Source organism: Lemur catta, chromosome 12, assembly GCF_020740605.2.
Source record: "Lemur catta isolate mLemCat1 chromosome 12, mLemCat1.pri, whole genome shotgun sequence".
Taxonomy (NCBI): Eukaryota; Metazoa; Chordata; class Mammalia; order Primates; family Lemuridae; genus Lemur; species Lemur catta.
Genome location: NC_059139.1, coordinates 86,697,174 through 86,715,497, shown reverse-complemented (window position 1 = coordinate 86,715,497; position 18,324 = coordinate 86,697,174). Strand labels below are relative to the sequence as shown.

Sequence of the window (18,324 nt, the reverse complement as noted above, 5' to 3'; positions counted from 1 at the left end):
ATCTTAAACCATAGCTTTATTTTAAACTTCCGTATTTTATTCCAGTAGAGTTTTAAGTATACACTGCTTACATTCCTCAGGTCCAGTCATATTAAATTCTGATGTTAAGCAGAAAGGGGAAACCATGTGCAACTAGATTAATTTATCTCAAGGGAAAAATGGCACATTAATAATTGAGATAATGTTTTCATAAATGTTGGAATCAAATGTGCCTTTTCACTTCTTTATTAGAAAACATATTAGGATAAAATTATCTCACTCTCATCAATAAGACCTAATTGCTGAGAAAGATTCTGTTTTCTTTGCAAAACATTCAGAAAGATTTTTTTCCCATTACATTAAATAGCTAGAAATGTATCATGCATCCAAGTCTTGTTTGAATAAATGTATATAGCCAAGGCAAGTGATTGTCTAATGTACCCTATATGTAATGTTTTGTTTGAAAGTATCTGAATTTATTATTTTTTAAAAAAACATATTAAAATTCTGATTCTAAAGGCAACTGGCAAAAAATATGACTAACGATTTGGTTTTCAGTTTGCTAATCTCCTTAAACTACAAAAAAAATTACCTTGGCTTATTGCTTAAAAAAGAAAAATACTTGGCATTTCCCATAAACACTCAAAATAGTCAAAACATATTGAATGGAATGGAATATTTAACTTTCTTTAAATTGCTGTATTTTGAAGAACTGAGATTATACACAAAGAGAATATTAACTAAAAGATGATAATATGCTTATAAACCAAACAAGCTCTCCAAGGCTGATGTATATTAAATATTAAAAAATCATTTTTCTACAAAGAAAATAGAGCTTTTAAGGATTAAAGAAAAGGAATAACTAAGGTGAATCTGATTGTTTCTGTAATAAGCCTTCTTGTGTATAATAAAGTACAGCCATACTAAAAACAATGAACTGTAAACTGAAACAAAAATCCATCATCTACTTGGAAACAGTGACGGGAAAAGATTAGCAATCCATTTATTGTACTGAAATAAAGATAAGTAACCCAGTAAGATCCATCAGGACCTGAGTATTGAACTCTAAATATAAAGACATTTCTTCATCAGCAAATGACTTAAAAAATGTGAGAAAGAGAAATGATTACAGTTGACTTTTAAAATGAAATAGTCATGATTCAACTGCTTTTAACTTTTTTAAAATTTGCTTTATGTTGACCTGATATTTTGGAAGACATTTAAAAAGAATATGTTTTTGAAATGGATAATTATTATATGAGTCATTAAACAATTATTGCCAAATGTTTCCTATAGACCTACAGTGTATACTAATCACTGATTCTTTCGCATATAAATAACATAATGATTTAAAAAAATCTCATAATACAATTTAGGTTTGAAAGGAAGAACTAAAATTTAAGGAAACTTCTAACACTTAGACTCTTCTGTTATAAATGTAACTTAATTCAAATAGTCATGTTTCATAAAAATAATAAAGCTTAAAAATTTAAAAATTTAAAACCTACTTTGTAAAGTATTTTATCTTAGAAGTGGACATCAGCACTAAGTTACCTGGCCCCAATAAGTCACATTTTATATGATCTCCCTGAAGACTGATACATTCTACATGGCTGAAGTTTTAATATCCCTTCAATTCCCCAAATGTATGTTATTCTAACTCTTGTTACAGATGATAAAAATAAATAGAATCATTATGTCTTAAATTTAGGAGTAGGGGACCTGTAGATCATCCAAGCATACACCCAGCAGGTCTTTTTTATAACACAGAACCAGCTCTATGTACCCCACACGCACTCTCAACTCACATGCCCCAAACAACAGATAACATTCACTTTACATCTACTGAAGTAGCAAGAAAAAGAAAAACACCAATTAAATCCCCCAGTCTCTTTACTACAACAGAATTTTAACTTCGTCAAGTACAAGTAAAGGTATAAAAGAAAGGTTGCATCATTTTTAGTGTTTATATATTACGTTCTATATATGTAGTGGCCTCCTGCCAACGTTCCAATCATAAAAGCCTTCCAGGAAACACACACACACACACACACACACACACACACACACACACACACACACACAATAAATGACAGGAATCTTTTCATGTTTATGGCTTTTTCTCCTGGCATTCTAAAAGTAGACAGGCATCAGAAGGCAATATAATAGTGTTCAGTTTTAACATTTTCAGATAGAGCAAATCTGTACGATGAGTAACTGCCGTATAATTTCCTTGGAAAAGTATTGGCAGACCTTTAACTATATGATATCAGAGTTCCTAATAACACACTGGAACATGAAAAGTGTCTATAAGTGTTTTATAAACTTTAAACCACATTGGAGGTTACAACTAATTATTCAGAAACAAAAACCAACTAGGAAATGTCTCAAAACCAGATGCTTTGAGCCTGTGCACAGCACTCCAGCAGGTTACTCTGGAATGGACAGCCCATTGGCTGCCATGTTCTCATCTCGGGCTGCTGGGCTGTGGGCTCATACATTTACCTCCCCCTCCATCAAAGGAGGCTTTGCAGCCCCAGGCCTCAGCACCCAACCCCCAATAGTCATGTGAGGGTTCTGGATACCAGTTTTGTTTTTCACAACCCTGTATCTCCAGGGCCAGAGTGGGGGCTCAGCAAAAATTTAAGTGGTTTATTGAGTCCCGGTGAGTTTTATTTAGTGAATATGAGGCAACTCACAGTGAAAATGATCATTTTGACAGGCCAGTCATCAAAGTGTGAGGGGCAAACTTTGGCAGAAACAACCCATTAATGGAGCCCAGAGGTCCATGTCAACTTGGCCCCTGGCATTTAAGAAACTTTCTTTCCCGGCTATTCACACTTAATCACCTGCCACAGGTAGTCAGATTTACATATTGCCTAAGGGTATGACTTCTAGCATCTTGTATTTTATATATAACTCTCCATAGGTGGAGGTGGCTAAAACAGGTGGGAGGATTATCTACTGATAAGTGTCTGTCCCTTCAGGAGTGAACCTCCATGATCAACCAGGAAGCTTCTGGAGAAATCTCAGGTTGACATTTTTTCAAATAGGTTATTTTTAAATAATAGCATCAGGTATTATTGTGCCATAAAGTATTATCATCAATTGGGTTATGCCAAAGTGCTGAGGTTTCCCATGTTTTGATTTTCTATCTTGAGGAAGATTACATAATTTCACATTGTCAGAGAAGAAGCAAAATTTGTAATTTCTGACTCCCAATAAAATTTGCTTAGTTTGGGCACTTTGCAAGTTGTGAAACATGTTGCAGTCTCTCACATTCAGCATTTACAAAATTGTTTTTGATCTGTGAAAATAAGCCTGACTCTCCTTCCTCCCCTCTATGCTTCTGTACCCACCTGCCCAGTGCACTGAAACACATTGGAAAAGCTTAGAATGGGACATAACGGTCACCCAGCTCTCACCCTAATGCCTAACCGCCTCTGTCCATCTCCTCAGCTGTTTTCTTTTTCTTAAGATTTGGAAAGACCAAAGGCAAATCCATTCCAGCTGGAACACAGGCAGGTTAAGGAGACTCTGTCTTCAGAAACCTGTAGGCCCTGTCCTCTTGGCCACGTTGCTATTGTGCCAGACTCCATCTCTGCCGCCTCCTTACAGCAGGTGCTTCAGACACCAGGCATTTACAGGGATGCCAGGGAAATCTATTCTCCGATACCCTCTGGGGACCAAGGGAGGCTCTCTCTGAAGTTGCCACCCGCCAAGGGCCAGGCTCTGTGCCGGCCAAGGCTGGGTGGTGAGGTACTGGGCACCGGCCACTTACCTCCCAGAGATGCTGCGTGTTCCTCACGGCCCCCGCCTGCACCTTCTCTGGGGGCAGGAGCACGCCCTGGAAGGGCCCAATCCAGGTGCCCTGCTGGATCCTCTGCGCCGCGCAGATGCCGTAAGCCAGGCCAGGCACGGTGCTGGTGCACAGGCACACCTCCCGCGGCAGGTCCCGCAGCCACTCCGGCAGCTCCGGCGGGGGCGCAGCGGCTGCGGCGCTGCTGGTGCCCACGAGCCGGCGCAGCGAGTGCAGGGGCCCGTGCATGGGGCACTCGCCGTTGCGGTTGTCTGCGCACATGTCGCAACCTGCGGGAGACATGCAGAAAGAGGGAAGGGAAAGGGTTAACCTGGCCGCTCAGAACGGCCCATCCTAGGGTAAATCCCCCAGACAACAGTATCCCTGCCCGCCAGGGTAAGCCATCCTGGAAGGAGGTGACGCCGTTGGGGCGCCCAGGCTACTCAGAGTAGGAGAGAGGCCAACCCGCGCCGCCCCGTTGGAATTTACTGCACCCAAATCTGCCTGGTACCGGGTACAGACCCTGGGCTCCCTAAAACGCCTTCGGAGCTATGCGGATTGCCTTGTCCTCTCCCCGCAACTGACGGCTCTTGGCGGCTTCTCCTCCTGGTTTCCGTCTCTCTGCACCTCCCTCTGTCTCTCTCCCCCTTCCCTTCCGTCTCTCTGTTCCTTCTGACCCTCTGGTCATTCTGGCAGTTTCTCTCTATCCTGCGCTGCAGGGTGTATATTTCCCTGTACCACGAAAAAAGCCCATCTTTTCCCCACTCTGATATCTTGGAGAAATTCTACACTGGTCGCCTACGCATTTAATTTTCCTCGTTTTACAATTACACAGGAGACGTTTTTACAGTCACCAGGGCACGTGGGCTGCCAGTCTGGCGTGGGGCGCCAGTCGCACTCCCCTCGACCCGGGAACTCACAGGCTTCCTCCACCGCCTCCCAGGCGCCCGCGGGATGGATCAGAGCAAGCCTGGGGTTCCGTGGAGCCCGAGGCGCAGCCCCAGGAAGCCGGGCGCGCCCATGCTGGGGTCCTTGGAGCGCCCTGACAGCGCCCACTCTAGGCACTCCAGCCAGGCGGGGACAAGCGGAGACCCGGGGCTGTTCCGGAGGGTTTGTGTGCAAGCTTTTCCCAGACTCGGAAAAGAAACGAATAGCAATTTAAACGATCGGGGTAATGGGCCTCTAATGATCAGGGTAATGGTTCAATGGGGAGGGCCCCAACTACTGCCCCACGGTTGATCCCGAGCCTTCATGCGATTATCCTGTGCTGTAAACTGAGCGAAGCTGTTGGTGAAGCTGTCTCTCTCCGACACTTCCCAGAGCAGCGGGCGCCGAGGGGACCCCCACCCTTCGGGCCGGGCAGTAGTGGGCGCCCAGTGTCCCTCGAATGGAACTGGGTGGGAAGGGGCCGGACGGCAGCGGGAAGCAGGGCCTGTGGCGACCGTGCTGTCGGATCACAGCGCCCTCCGGGTTATTAATGGGCCTGGCGGAGCCGCCGTGTCTGCGCCCTGGCGCGGAGAGCCTGCCCGAGGAGGTGGCCTCGGCGCCCGCCGGCGCGACCCGGCCTCCCTGGCCCAGCTTCCCTGGGGAGCCACCGCAGCTCCGCGCAAGTGTCAGGCCTATGGCACTGGGCCTGACACCTGGCGAGTCTGCCTGGCGAAGACGGTGAAAGCCAGGCACCAGCGTACGGGCCGGCGCTGGGAGATCGGTCGCCCTAGGGGCCTCTGGGCACCTGCGCCTGGCCTTGATAGCAACTAGGCCTGGTGGTCACCCTGGATGTGCATTATCTGTGCTGAAATAGCCTAAACGCCCAAGGAACTTGTGAGTCAGTGAGAAACTTTTGAGGAACACAGAACCCAGCATGGCGAGGGAACCCTCGTTTTGCCATTTGCCTCACAGCAAGGGAAGGTTGACATCTGAGCATCCTATCACAGTGGAATCCGGATCCGGCCAGCTGTGCCTTCCCCTCAGTCAGTAGTTACTCCTCCACTCCTCCCAAGAGAGCCCAGGGAATGAGGGGACCTTCTGACTGCCCCTTCTTAGAGGTGTCCCCAGTCCTTTCAGGTGAAAAGCAACAACCTGTTTTCACAGCTAGAGAAATGTCCGTGCTTCTGAGCCTCTCTCACACAAAGGTCCTCCTCTGCCTCCCTCTGCCAGCAACACAAATGTTCAAATTATTCAAGGCTCCATTTTCTAACCCAGGGCCTAGATGGGCGTAGTCTCATGCTTATCCATATGTCAATCCCTCTGAAGCACACACACTGTGCACACCCTCTAGAGCTTTTGATTGTGAAAATTAAAACACTTCAAGACATTTGGGGAATGGGAAAAAAGTCAATAAACACTCATATTTACCAAATGCCTAACTATGTTCCAGGCACCTGTCTTGAACCAAACAACCACCATATTATCTAAGAATCATCATTCTCACTTTGCAGATGAGGCAACTGAGGATTCGCAGCCCTTAACTTGATCAAGGATCAGAAGCAAGAAGGTGGCTGGCAGAGAAAGGATTCAATCAGGTCTGTCTCATTCCAAAGCCTCCAAACCCAGAGATTTGGGAAGATTAATGAAAGCTGGGAGACATTTATATCCAAACTCATGACTCAATCAACAGAGTTGAAATATTTCACTGAAATAACTATTTTGGGGCCACAAAAATTGCTGTAACAGGATTGCGTTACAGGGGTTTCTCTGCTTCCCACACTCTTGGGTCTGGGGACATTAAAGTAAGAGAATGAAAAGGAAAATAAATAGATAATGTCCATAATTTTGAATGTTAGTGTCTGACTTCAGAGATGGCCTTTCAGCACCTTAGCAAAAATAGCTAAAAACAAATGACAATAAGCAAAGGCAATATGCCCAGGAAAATAAAAATAAATCACTTCAGGAAGTTGCTTAACCAAGATTTTTCCTTTCTGGTTGACTCAATGAAGCAAAGAGTGAGAAGCAAGAGTGTTTGGTATTCATTCCCCCAACAGCCTGTATCAGAGATCCTGTTAACTTCCAACATCACCACACGTAATGTCACATCAACTACATCAGTAATAAAATAAAGAGCAAAAGTAGCAACTCCAGCCACTACCCCACAGACAAGAAGCACACAGCTGATATTTGTCATACCTGATAATAAAACTATGGCCAAGTTCTTTCTCCAAGAAATCCTCTAAAGCCCTTTTTAACTTATTGTTTCATTGGTCTCCACAAAGTGTTGCAAAAACTTAACGGTAGCATTTGGCAGAGTGAAAAACTGAGGCTTCCCCACTACCTACAAGACTGTGTGTATGTTAGGTCCACAGCAGAGTAGGGAAGGCCAATCCATTTTAATTATTCTACCCAACATGAATCTTCTTAATTTGTGAACCACCTCATGTTATATCAAAATATTCTGACAGAAAAGTTGACCAACTGCCATCAAAATACACATTCCATTCTATTTTTTTAATACACAAAATCTCCCCAACTGAAAACATTTGGGTGCTAACCTGTGCCTCAGAGACCAAGGGGAGCTTGAGGATATTAAAAACAAATAACATTTCTTGGGGTTGACAAACATGGTGCAAGTAGACAAACGTTCTAAGCAAAGTATTTTCTAGATATGAACACCTACATGAAAAGGTTTGGGAGAGAAGCCGGCTACATGCCCAAACTACCTACAAATACATATAATATACAATGTACGTCATCATATCTTATACATGCACACATACACACAGCATTCCAGGCCAAGCAATATATGAGTCTATTTGTATTTGTAAAGAGGAAACAAATAAATGTTCCTTTCTCTTAAAATCAAGGAAAGAATTTTTGTACATGTTCATAATTATTATTCATAAAGAATTTTCTATATTTCTGAGAGATAGTCTCATATTTTCTAAGAAAGATACTTCGAAATACCATTTTAGCATTAGAGAATATAAGAGATTATGGTTCCTTTCCTAACTTGAACAGATTTGTTAGTGCTCCTGTCTATGGGTCCCTGAGTAAGGGAAAGGGCTGTCAGAAGGTTCCAGACTTCCTCACCTACTGCCTGCAGAAGGTCTGGCCAAGTGAAGTGAAAAGCAGACTCTCACTCTTTATTTCATATCCTTCTGTATTGTTTGAACGTCTTTACAAGTAATGTGCTACTTTTATAATTTTAAATGCATCTATTTTAAGGTACAGGGGGCAAAGCAGGCCAAGGTTTCCTTTTCTGGAATGTCATTCTAGGAAAGGTGAAATATAAAACGCTTCAGGGCTTTGGTGTCTGGAAAGGCCGACAGGCGCGTGTGCGCGTGGGGAGTGCCCGCCACGCCGGGTCCTCACTCCGCATGGCTTCTCCGGCGCCTTCGCCGGCCCTCGCCCGCCTCTGTTAAGGGAACCAGGGAGTGGCTGAAAAGCCTCCTTCCTGGCCGGACAGCGAGACCCGCTCAGGCTGTAAATCCTCCTCGACCGCTGCCGAGGTCGCCGCCCTCAGACCCGCGGGTCAAGCCCTGCGGGGCCGGCGCCCATCGATTCCAGCCCAGCTCTGCGGCCACCCGAGTGCCGCCTGCTGGCAGCGCGGCGAGCGCCCTGGGCAGGGGGCCGGGCTGACGGGCAGAGGACGGGCAGAGCACCCGCCCGCAGCCTCTGCCCCGGAGTTCAAGCCCCCAGGGGCTCCCTCCCGCGCCAGGTGGAGCGCGGGCAGAAGCGGTGGTGCGCGGTGTGGGGCACCCTGGCCCCGGCCGGCAGGCGGCCTCCGCACCTACGGCTGCATTTTGAAGGCCTCATCTCGCTTCCGCCCGCGAAGGGCTCTCTCCCAGCACCAGGCGTGGCCGCCGACGCCACCCGCACTCCGAAGCCCCTTCTGGGCCCCGCCACCCACCCGGCCCTCCTCAGTCCCCGCCAGGAAGAGGTCTTCCCAGATCCCAGAGCTGGTCTAGAGGCAGATCCAAAGGCCAGGCGGTTTAGCCCGGCCGCCGGCAAGGGGAGCAGATGGTGGTCGTGCGCAGCTCGCGGGGAATCTTCTCGGAGCCCTTCCCTCTACCCGAGTGTAAAGCTCTCCGAGAGCCCCAGAAGCGCTGGGCTTTCTCTGCCCGGCCTGGCTGCCGGCTTGGCCCTGGGACCCAGAGGGAGAGACAAAAGGGGGAGGACGAGGAGGGAGGGAGAAAACGTGGGTTTTATTTGTCTCCCGATGACTGTATTAATAAATTAAATGGGAGCGCCAGTGTGTGAGGGTGAGAGAATATTGCGCGGAGATAAACCTCGCCGGCCCCTGCCCCTGCGAGGCCGCCATATACAATGCGGAGATGATGAATAGGAGCCGCGAGAGGAGATCGAAGCTGGTCTGGGCTGGCTCCACTCTCTCCTACAAAACTATAGGGCAATTAATTGTGGCTTGTCCCCTCATCCTTCATCTCCTGGTGGCACATATCGATGGAGATTACTGCTGATGGACCATTTTATCACCTTAAATAAACAGTCGCCACCTCTTCTAACCTCAATCTAATATATGGCTGTATGTTCAGTTTCAGGGCGCTAGATAACGAAAGATGTAAAATAGCTAAATCATGTGTGTTACTGGATGGGGCGGGGTCTGCACACAAAAAGAGCGAAAAGAGAAAAAGAAACAGAACAATACAAAAACCCACACACCGACGCCGAGGCTCCCTGCCCCCCGGACCAGGCCTGAAATCTAAGTCGCTGGCTGGTCACTGACAGCTGGGACGCTGGGCGGTAGGGGCAGGGGCGCAGCGGATGTGCCTCAGTGGCACAAACAGCCCGCTGGTGGGCCACTGGACTCGAAGCTCCCCAAACAGGATTTGTGTCTTCCAACTGGGTGGGAAGAGATCAGGGCAGTCAGGAAACACTCACCCTCCTTTATCTCTTTCCCTAACCCCATAGCACGTACCCCACAACCAGACAAATCAGTGTTGGACCCAGATTTCCTTCTCTCTCCCCAGCCCGTCTCCCCAAACCCTTGAAAAGCTTGGCGCTACCAATAAGGGAGCCTCAGGTCCAACTCCTAAACCCAAATACGCACCAGGGCAGTTCGCGCTGTTCCCTGCAGGAGGGCTTCTGTAAGTCCAAAGGAGACAGGGATCCACCCTCCTAGCTGGGAAAGTTACAAGGTGGCCCAACTCTCCGCTGAGACACCCAAATTGTTCAACTCCCACCTCCCTACCAGGTACTATGGAAGAACATCTTCACAAAAGGGTATGAAAAACCAATTGGCTCTGCCAAGAGCAGACCCGGGAATTCTCCATACAAACTCCAGGGGCGCCTAGCCACTGCCTCTCCCTACCTTGCAAGAGTAGTGACACGGTCTCAGAAAACCTGAGGTGAGGTCCCTGCCAGGGAGCCTGACCAAATCAATGGCTTCAGGCAACCAAGCAGCAAATATGGGCAGCAACACAAGAAGGGGAAGGAAGGCCCCCATCCCTCATTTATATTACACCTCGCACCACTTGACTTTTAAGAGAAGAAAGCAGCAGCAGCTAAGCATTCAGAGCTTCAGTGGAAAGTGTACTTCAGTCACAGAATAAACTGATACAGACTTAGATAACACATATACTGGAAGCGCTCCCTGGGGCTAGCTTGCAGTTTCTGCTGTTTTAAAATCCTTTTGTGTTTAAGAGAGCTAAAGCCCCTTCTGTGGTATTTGCCATAGATGCCAATAAAGTTTCAAGGTGAAACTAGTGTTACTAAGTTCTTTTCTTACAGAGCAATGATGTCATGTCTTGCTGATCCTAGGCAAAAAGTAACTTTGTCAAAGGGAAGGGAGAGGTAAGGAAGCCCCACCCCCCCACCTCCGCTTTTTTTGCCTTGTAAGAAAAAGAGAAAATGACTCAATACCCTTTTAAGTACAAAGTGACAAAAAAGAAGCAATGTTGAGTTCACTTCACAGTGTTTCTTTTAGAGGTAGATGGCCAAAAAAACCAAAAGGAAAACTAGGGAAATCTACACGTGATAGATTAATAGGAGTCTCCCTTCTGTCTCCACCCTTCCTCTAACCTCACCCCCACTCACATACAACTCAGGAATGAGGAGAAGCTTCTGTTTTTCAGTCTTTCAAGTTAACCACTGTACCAACCTCTCCTGTGAAGGGAGAAAAGTTTCCCAACCTTTGCATTTCTGAATTGTTCTAAGCCCCTAGTTATAGTAAATGTAATCATTTTTCATCTTTATAAAACACATCCCATGGTTTCAAAGGAGTGCCTAAGCCTTGCTTGCCGGGAGAAGTTCCTGGAAGAATGGGAGACCTGGTCCACCAGCATTACACAGAGCTACCTCAGCTTTCTATTTTCTTTCTCAATTGCCCTTTAATTAGTGAGCAGCGGAGTGTAACTCTAATAGGATAACCTAACTTCCTTTCCCTCTGTCTTCTTCCCTGTACACTGAAGCAGTCCGGTTGACTCAAAAGGAGATACCAGGAGATTAACACAAATAGGAATAATTTAAATAAATTCATAATTCATTTCCTCCAACTAGAGAAAAAAGTTACCTAGGCAATAAACTGGTTCAATAGCCATATGTTAATTAGGAATCTAGCCTAATTCTTTTTCTGATTAGTCTAAGTTTTCTCTAGTTAAAATGTGTTAAATCTCAATACTGCATTGTAAAGAGTTTAGGGAGCTCAGCATACAGCCAGGGCTTTGGGGTGTGTTGCTGGTGTCTTTCCCAGCACAAATTTGATTCAGAAGAGAAACTGCAAGTTAATGAAGCACCCTCAGCCTGCAATAACTATAGTTTACTAAGCAGTAAGAAATGCCTTTTCCAAAGTTTTTTCTATGTTTTTATTTCACATTTTAAAAAAGAACTGCTTTGAAAACTACACATTCAAGAAAATCAGTAGGAAATAAGTGTTTTTTAAAAATCCATTAAGACAATATAATTTTGTGAAATTTTCTGAAACTCTGAAATACGATAGTCTTCTTAACTGCACAGCAAAAATCAAAACCCCCATTTTAAACCAGCACTTTACCCTCAGACTCTAGAAAGGAAAAAAGTAAATACAACTGCTTTTTGTTTGTAATTACCTCCATGAAAATTATCTCCAACATTAAGAAAATATTAATAACACCTCAATCACTAGGCTGATGCCCAGTGTTTTTTCATCAAAGCAATGACTTTGAGAATTCTTTAAATGGCTATAACTGAAGTTATTTTGCTTTTACAATGAATTAAGAAGTTCACGGAGTGGTAGACATTCTGCCAGGAGCAACTCATTCAAAATAGAATAAAAAGAAATGTTTACAATCAACTTTTCTCATACAGAAGCCAGATGAAGGAACAAGATGAAGAAAATAGCTAAATGAATGCTAATCTTTCAAATCCTGTATTGCTTTCAATCTGACTCCCTTAACTTGTTTTGATGCTATCTCCAGAAGTCTCTGACAGTCTAATTTACACTTACCCCAAACGTTAGGTGTAAACATATTAGAACTTCTGAAACTAGCAAAAAGAAGCAGATATAAAGCAATACACATTCTTGATCTTCACTTAGAGTTTTGCTTTAAAACCTCAAAATGGAACTGTATTTGTGATAAGCGTTTGAAATTGTGAACATAGGAACGAAGCTAGAGAGTCCTGACGTTTATAGGCATTTGCTATTTACTTGAGAGAAGAAGGAAGTAAGGTTCTTTTACTAAATTACCGTCACCCGAATTTCTAAAACTAAATAAACCAACACGGATTGCATACGTTTGCAGGTTGGTCAAGGGTGCGCGGAGAATGCGGGATCCGTAGCGAACAACCCTGACCTAAGTCGGAAATTTTCTTCACAGTAAGTAGGGGCAGCTGTTTCTTTTCCTTCTTTTTAAAATAAAGAGTAGACCTAAGAATAATGCCTGCTTTAAGGGAGAGACAGACTCAGTGTCATCCAAAACTACTCCAGCGAGGCCCCTACAGGCAGCAGCTCCCGCCCGGCCCCCCACAACTCATGGCCCGAAAATGACCTGGTTGCAGTTAACTTCAGAGTCGGAGTAGACAGTATAAGTAAGCCCTGGTCTCCACGTTCCCCAAAACACCGAGAGTCCCTCCCTTGTCCCCGCTAAGGCCCGCAAACTGTCAACTCCTTGTCGCGCGATCCAGTACCCACCCGGCCCCGGGCAGTGTCCAGCGGGAGGGCGGAAGTCTGTATTGCCCGGTTGACGGGCAACTCCAGTCCCAAATACTTGGGGCTGTGAAGCAAGAAGATGAGGGAAGGAAAAGGGAGGCAATCCCAAAGTGCCACCGGGCCATCCCATATGTTCTCCTTTCCTCTCCAACGCCAGAAAACTTTTGCCACAGTGGTCTGGGAGGCGCAGGCCAGCGGCCTGGACCAGTTGCTCCCCCCGCCCGGGTGTCACCCTCATCCGACCCGCCTCCCCGACAGGCGCCCGCGCTCGCTCGCCGGCGCCAGAGCCCTGGGAGTGAGCGCGCGGGCTGCGGCTACGTACGGTTGTTGGGGTCGCTGGTGTGCTGGTTGAGCGGGATGATCTCCATGCGCTGCTGGCCGTACAGGTAATAGTCCAGCTCCTCCGCGCTGCAGCGGAAGCGCGGGGCGCCCCGGCCATCCCCGCCACCGCCGCCGCCGCATTTGGCGGGCCCCGGGCCCGAGGAGGCGCCGAGGCACAGTTCCTTGGGGGGCAGCGGCTCGGCGGCGACGGCAGCGGCGGCTAGAGGCGCGAACACCGGCAGCTGCGACACTGGCAGAGCCGAGAGACCTGCCAGGGCGGCTGCAGCGGCCGCAGCAGCGCAGGAGGAGGCAGAAGAGGCCGAGGTGGAGGAGGAAGCTGGGGTGGACGAGGCGGAGGAGAGAGAGGCGGGCCGCGGGCGCAGGCTGTCGGGTGGAGGCTCGGCGCGCTCCGGTGGCGGCGGCGGTGGTGGCGGCGGCGGCGGCTGAAGGGGCTGCGGCGCGCCCAGGGGACCCGCGGCGCCGCCGCCCTTAAGCGGGCCGCCGCCGCCGTGCGGGAAGAGTTGCTGCCAGTGCTGCAGGTAGGCTGGGTCCACTTTGAGGAAGGCCGAGCCACCAGGGTCTCCCGGCTTCAGCATGTCTGATGCCTCGAGCTGGGGGCAGAGGGCAGGGAGGAGGGTGCGCGTGAGCTGGACTCAGGGCCTGGGCGAGAAGGGCGGGGAGGAGGGCCGCTGGGACCCTGGAGCGGGCGCCGGAGCCAGTGGCTCTGCCAGCTGCAGCCTGGTTCGGCAGCTCCCTCTTCCCAACTCCTCCAGGGCACAAAGTTTCTCCGAAGCCGCGGCGCCACGCAGAGGGGGCTCTGCCCAAGTCTGCCCGCGCTCCCGCGCTCGCGGCGGGGCTGCTCTCGCTCCCTCCGCCGGCCTCCACGTCCCTCGCTCGCAGGCCAGGTGCACCCGCCTCTGACCCCAGCCCGCGGCTCCCAGCTCCCACCCTGCAAGGCTGGAACCCAGCCGGAGGGCGCTTCCCCACAGAACTCAGCTGCAGGACGTAGCCCCCGCCCTCGGCCAGCGTCGGGAGCCGACCCGAGCCTGAGTGGCGCAGCGCCCGAGCCGCGTTGGCCTCAGGCGCCTGGAGGCGGGACAGTCTCGCCCCCCGCCCCCAGCCTAGGACCTCCAGCCTCCCTACGCACCCTGCCCTAGACCCTCAGCCCGAGACGAGCCTCACCTTACTGGAAAACTCGGAGCTGCTGGTGAGTACGTGCGTGAGTTTCGGCGAGCGTGCGGGAGAGTGCGCCCCGAGTGCGCTACATGCCTATGGGCAGCGCGGGAGGAGAACCCTGGAGATCGGGAACCCTCGTGGCCTGCGAGCGAGGGACGTGGAGGCCCGCGGAGGGCGCGAGAGCAGCCCGGCCAAGGGCGCGGGAGCAACGGCGGACCTGAGCGCCGAACCGAGCCGCTGTGGGCTGCTGTGCTAGGTCGCCACCGCGCCCCGGCTCCTTGGCTCCGCGCTCTGGCAGCCTCCCGGCTGGACACGTGGGTTTTACGACAGCACAAAACACAAGTGTGTGTGTCTGTGTGTGTGTCTGTGTGTGTGTGTGTGTGTGTGTGTGTGTGTGTGTGTGTGTGAGGTTGCAGGGTGGGGAGAAGAGAGAGAGAGAGAGAAAGGGGGGAGGGAGCGGGACGGGAGGCAGACCAGAAGAACGAAGGGGAGGGGAGAGGGAAGAAGGAAGTTCTAACTCGGGCCGACCCACACAGCCCGCGCGCCTCTCCCGCACAAATACCTCCTCCACCCTCCCACCCCTCAGTTTTTGGCGTGACGTGTCCTGCCCGCCTGTTGTCTGTTTCTGTCTGTGATATGTCTTTTCTCGGTGCCAGCTCAATGCCCTGATCCTGAAAGCAGTGGAAACACAGAAACCGGAACGCATCTTCGCACGCGCTCGAGTGTCCGCGCCACAGCAAGCGCGCGCCGCCAGGACCGGTTTGCGCTTTTGCCCAGCTCGGTTTTTCCGGGAGTGCTGCTGGGTGTCTGAGTGCCTCGCCTGCCACGCAACCTCTAAGATGAATCCTCCGGGGAGAAAAGTTTGGGGTGGGGCGGGGGGCGTTACGCACTGGAAAGAGACCCTCAGTCTGCAGCCAAGGAGGCGGGCTTGGTGCAGGGAGACTTGGGAACGAGGGTCTCAAGAGCAGCTGGTTCTGGTGGGACTCAAGCCTGGTGAAGGGGCTAGGGGGCGGCTGCAATGGAGTCTCCACAGTGCCAAGCGCTCAGCCGACCCTCTCTCGGGTTGTGTTCCTGGAGGGCTCCCTCCCTCTCCTTGTTGGCTTCCCAAGGCAAGTATCCAGAGCTACATCTGGTGGCACGACTGCTCCTGGACACTGGCGAGGCTGCTTGACTTCCGCTGCCCGGGGCTGCCCTAGGAGGTCACGTATAGGTTTCTCTCCCCAAAACCTGAGGTGCAGGGTAGGAGCTCAGCCCTGCCTCCACCGTGCTTTCTCCCCGGGCTGTGGCGCACACTCGCTCTTCGTAGGCAGTCTCTCATTCATGAATGAGGCACTTGCCCCCAGCTCTTTCTGGCATTTGTGGGACTCGGTGGTAGAGGGCACCGACAGGGTGTGCAAAACTGACCGACTCAGGCATTTTCCCGTCGCAGGAGTTCTGTCCATACCGCAAAGAAATGGCATTTATCTTTCCCCAAACAACCCAATTTATTTAGCACTTGTCACTCTGAACAATTAATAACCATTTTTTCCTGATTTCTGCTTGTTTCTTTTTGTCTTCCCATCACTCATTTTGTCCGAGCCTGGGAAACGCGCTGTTAAGACTTTGTCCGAGTTTCACGCAGGATACCTCGATGCTGGTTGGAACAGAGTTGGACCAAAAATGTTTTGACTGGCTCATTATGACAAGGCAATCCGTCATGCTTGGATAGATTGATAGCAACCAAGTTTAATGCAAACACCACGAGGGAAAACCCACACGGCTCTGTGGACCCAGAGGCTAACCAGGCAGTCTCCGCAGACTTTGAACAACCTCATCAGGAGGAGAGAATGAAGTTCCAGGCCCGTTTCAATTAATCTGCTCGCAAAAATGCCGAGGAGTGCCTGTCGGGCTAAGAAAGAAGAAAACGCTCTCACACTCTCCCGGGTTCATTGCTGAGAAAACAGGACACTCCTCTGTGCCCTGGGAGCTCTGGGGATGGAGGTCCGGACACTGTGACAGCAGCCCCGCCGCCCAGCTTCTTGTTTCCGTCCAAAGATTGCTATTCCCAAGCGCTTGGTCCCCAGGACTCCAGGTCCCAAAGAATCCCTACCTACTTCCCACCCTCCCCACACTAGAAAGTCTCAAGATTTTAAGATGCTAGCTGTAGCAACTGCTTCAGAGCCCTCTGTCTCCTACACTCTGGGAAGCAGGGGAGGGAGGATTCCCATTGTAATAAGATTTGACCCGTTAATGATATGCCAAACGCGGGTAGGCGATTCATGTATATTTAGTCCACCTAGCAGTTGTGCGGAGAAGGCTTTATTATTACCCCCATATTACAGATGCGGACCACTGAGGCTTAGAAAGGTTAAGTGAGTTGCATAAGGTCATGTCATTCGTGAGTAATGGAGGCGGATTCCAAACACTGGTCAGTGATCTGCCAAGTGCATGTCCTGTCCACTCTGGTCAAACCTCTACCCACTCTATCCAGACTGCGGCCAGATTGGGTTGAGGGTACCTTGGGAGAGATTTGGCTCCCCTGCTGTAGGGGCCAGAGGGAGAAGCGTAAGTAACGAAGGCCCCCTCCCACTGTGCCTGCTAGTGGTATACCTGACCTGTCTGATTCGAGCTCCCCCGCAGGGCCCCGCAGGGCCGGGCACGTGTCAGTCGCAAGGCAACGGAACTCTAGGGCCCCGACGGCACAGGAACCTCGCTTGAAGGAGGCCGGGAAAAGTCTGCAGCGGCGCTCAGAAAGCCCGGGAGCGAACCAGAACGTCTCCAGGGAAATGTATCCGCAGTCTGGACATCCCCTGCGCCTCACCAGCAGGCCCGCGGCGCGGGCGGGGCCCCTGCTCCCACCGCTGCTTGCGGGAGGACGGCGGGGCCGGCGGGGCAGAGGGCAGCGGAGCCCTCCCACCGAGCGAGCGCCACCGAGAGCCGGGCACAGGCGGGACGCCAGCCCTACGCGCGCTGCAGGGGTTGCTTCCCCCTCACACAACTGACCCTGGGTCGGCTCGGTCACGGTCACCCTCGCGCGCCCCGGGGTTTTTAGAAAGTGATCCCACAGAACTCAGAGACATGCACCCCTCAAATTCACTCCCCTCCTCCTCGTTACTCAGAGCGGAAACAAATCACTTCGACCACTTAGGAAGCAATCAAACCTTTATAAAAATCCATCGCTCCCAAATCGATGGGTGAATATTTGCTGGGAATTTGTTCCAGAGGAATAAATAAGGAGCGTGAGTGTATTAAATGCAAACGGGGGGACACAGTGGTGTTTTTCTTCATTGATTAATGACCTCTAAAATAAAACAAGTGGGAAGAGGAGTAAAGATCGATAAATTAACTGCCCAAATTCATCATTTTCTCTAACATTTTTTTCGCCCGAAAATTATCCTTAGGAAGCCCATTGTAACCTTAACGGGGAAGGGAAGAATGCAGCCAGAGGCCCAAGTAGGGCGGGAGAGGCGGGAATGGGCAGGAAAACAGAAGGGAATTCTCCCTCTATCTGATTTCGTTTGACATACAATTAAAAAGTTTGCCTTTCATATTAATTATTTTTTCCTGGTGGGGGAGGGGAACAAATGGTAGGCTGCCTTTGACAGGACTCCAATAAAGGATTCAGCAGCTCTCCTCTCTGCCCTGGGTGCTCCACTTCTAGGTTTAAGGTCACGGGTGGCTGAGTTAATAATTCATTAATATAGACATTTATTCAGAAGGGTTCTCTGAGATCCACTCTCCCTGCCTCCTCCCAAAGATTTATTTTCCTGTGAAATGGATGGAGGGGGTGTCAGGCTGCAGGTGAAAGGAGGGGGAAGGAGAAAAAAATGGAGGAGAGGCTAGATACAGCTAGGAGGAATCTTTGCTTAGCCGTATTAGCAGACAGGTCCTTTTAGCCTGCAATCAAAAACTTGGTTGAAAATGTGGCATCCGAACAGCACAGGGACTCTGACCTCTGGTGGCCCTTTCCCCTGCTTCTATACCTGGTCATTCA

At 49.8% G+C, this 18,324-nt stretch overlaps 2 protein-coding genes across 2 annotated transcripts in view; one reads left to right on the top strand and one right to left on the bottom strand.

Annotated features, from left to right (window-relative positions):
- The window catches only part of PRDM6 (PR/SET domain 6), a 96,509-nt gene extending 82,738 nt beyond the window's left edge, over window positions 1-13,771 (bottom strand). The window contains exons 1-2 of the mRNA XM_045566278.1: window positions 13,177-13,771; window positions 3,761-4,068 (exon numbers count right to left, since the gene is read on the bottom strand). Of these exons, the coding sequence (XP_045422234.1) occupies window positions 3,761-4,068; window positions 13,177-13,771 (903 nt within the window). The remainder of the gene's footprint in view (window positions 1-3,760; window positions 4,069-13,176) is intronic.
- LOC123648191 lies at window positions 13,770-17,824 on the top strand. The gene is made up of 3 exons (XM_045565893.1): window positions 13,770-14,075; window positions 14,185-14,382; window positions 15,008-17,824. Exons 1-3 carry the CDS (start codon window positions 13,770-13,772, stop codon window positions 15,545-15,547), a joined length of 1,044 nt encoding a protein of 347 aa, XP_045421849.1. The 3' UTR covers window positions 15,548-17,824.
- Window positions 17,825-18,324: the final 500 nt, after the last annotated feature.

Bases quoted from the DNA above. Each gene is read 5' to 3' on its own strand.
- LOC123648191 (XM_045565893.1), top strand. From the start codon at position 13,770: ATGTCTGATGCCTCGAGCTGGGGGCAGAGGGCAGGGAGGAGGGTGCGC. The intron at 14,076-14,184 runs GCCAGGTGCACC...TGCAGGACGTAG, and splicing joins TCCACGTCCCTCGCTCGCAG to CCCCCGCCCTCGGCCAGCGT. The intron at 14,383-15,007 runs GTGAGTACGTGC...TCTCGGTGCCAG, and splicing joins TGGAAAACTCGGAGCTGCTG to CTCAATGCCCTGATCCTGAA.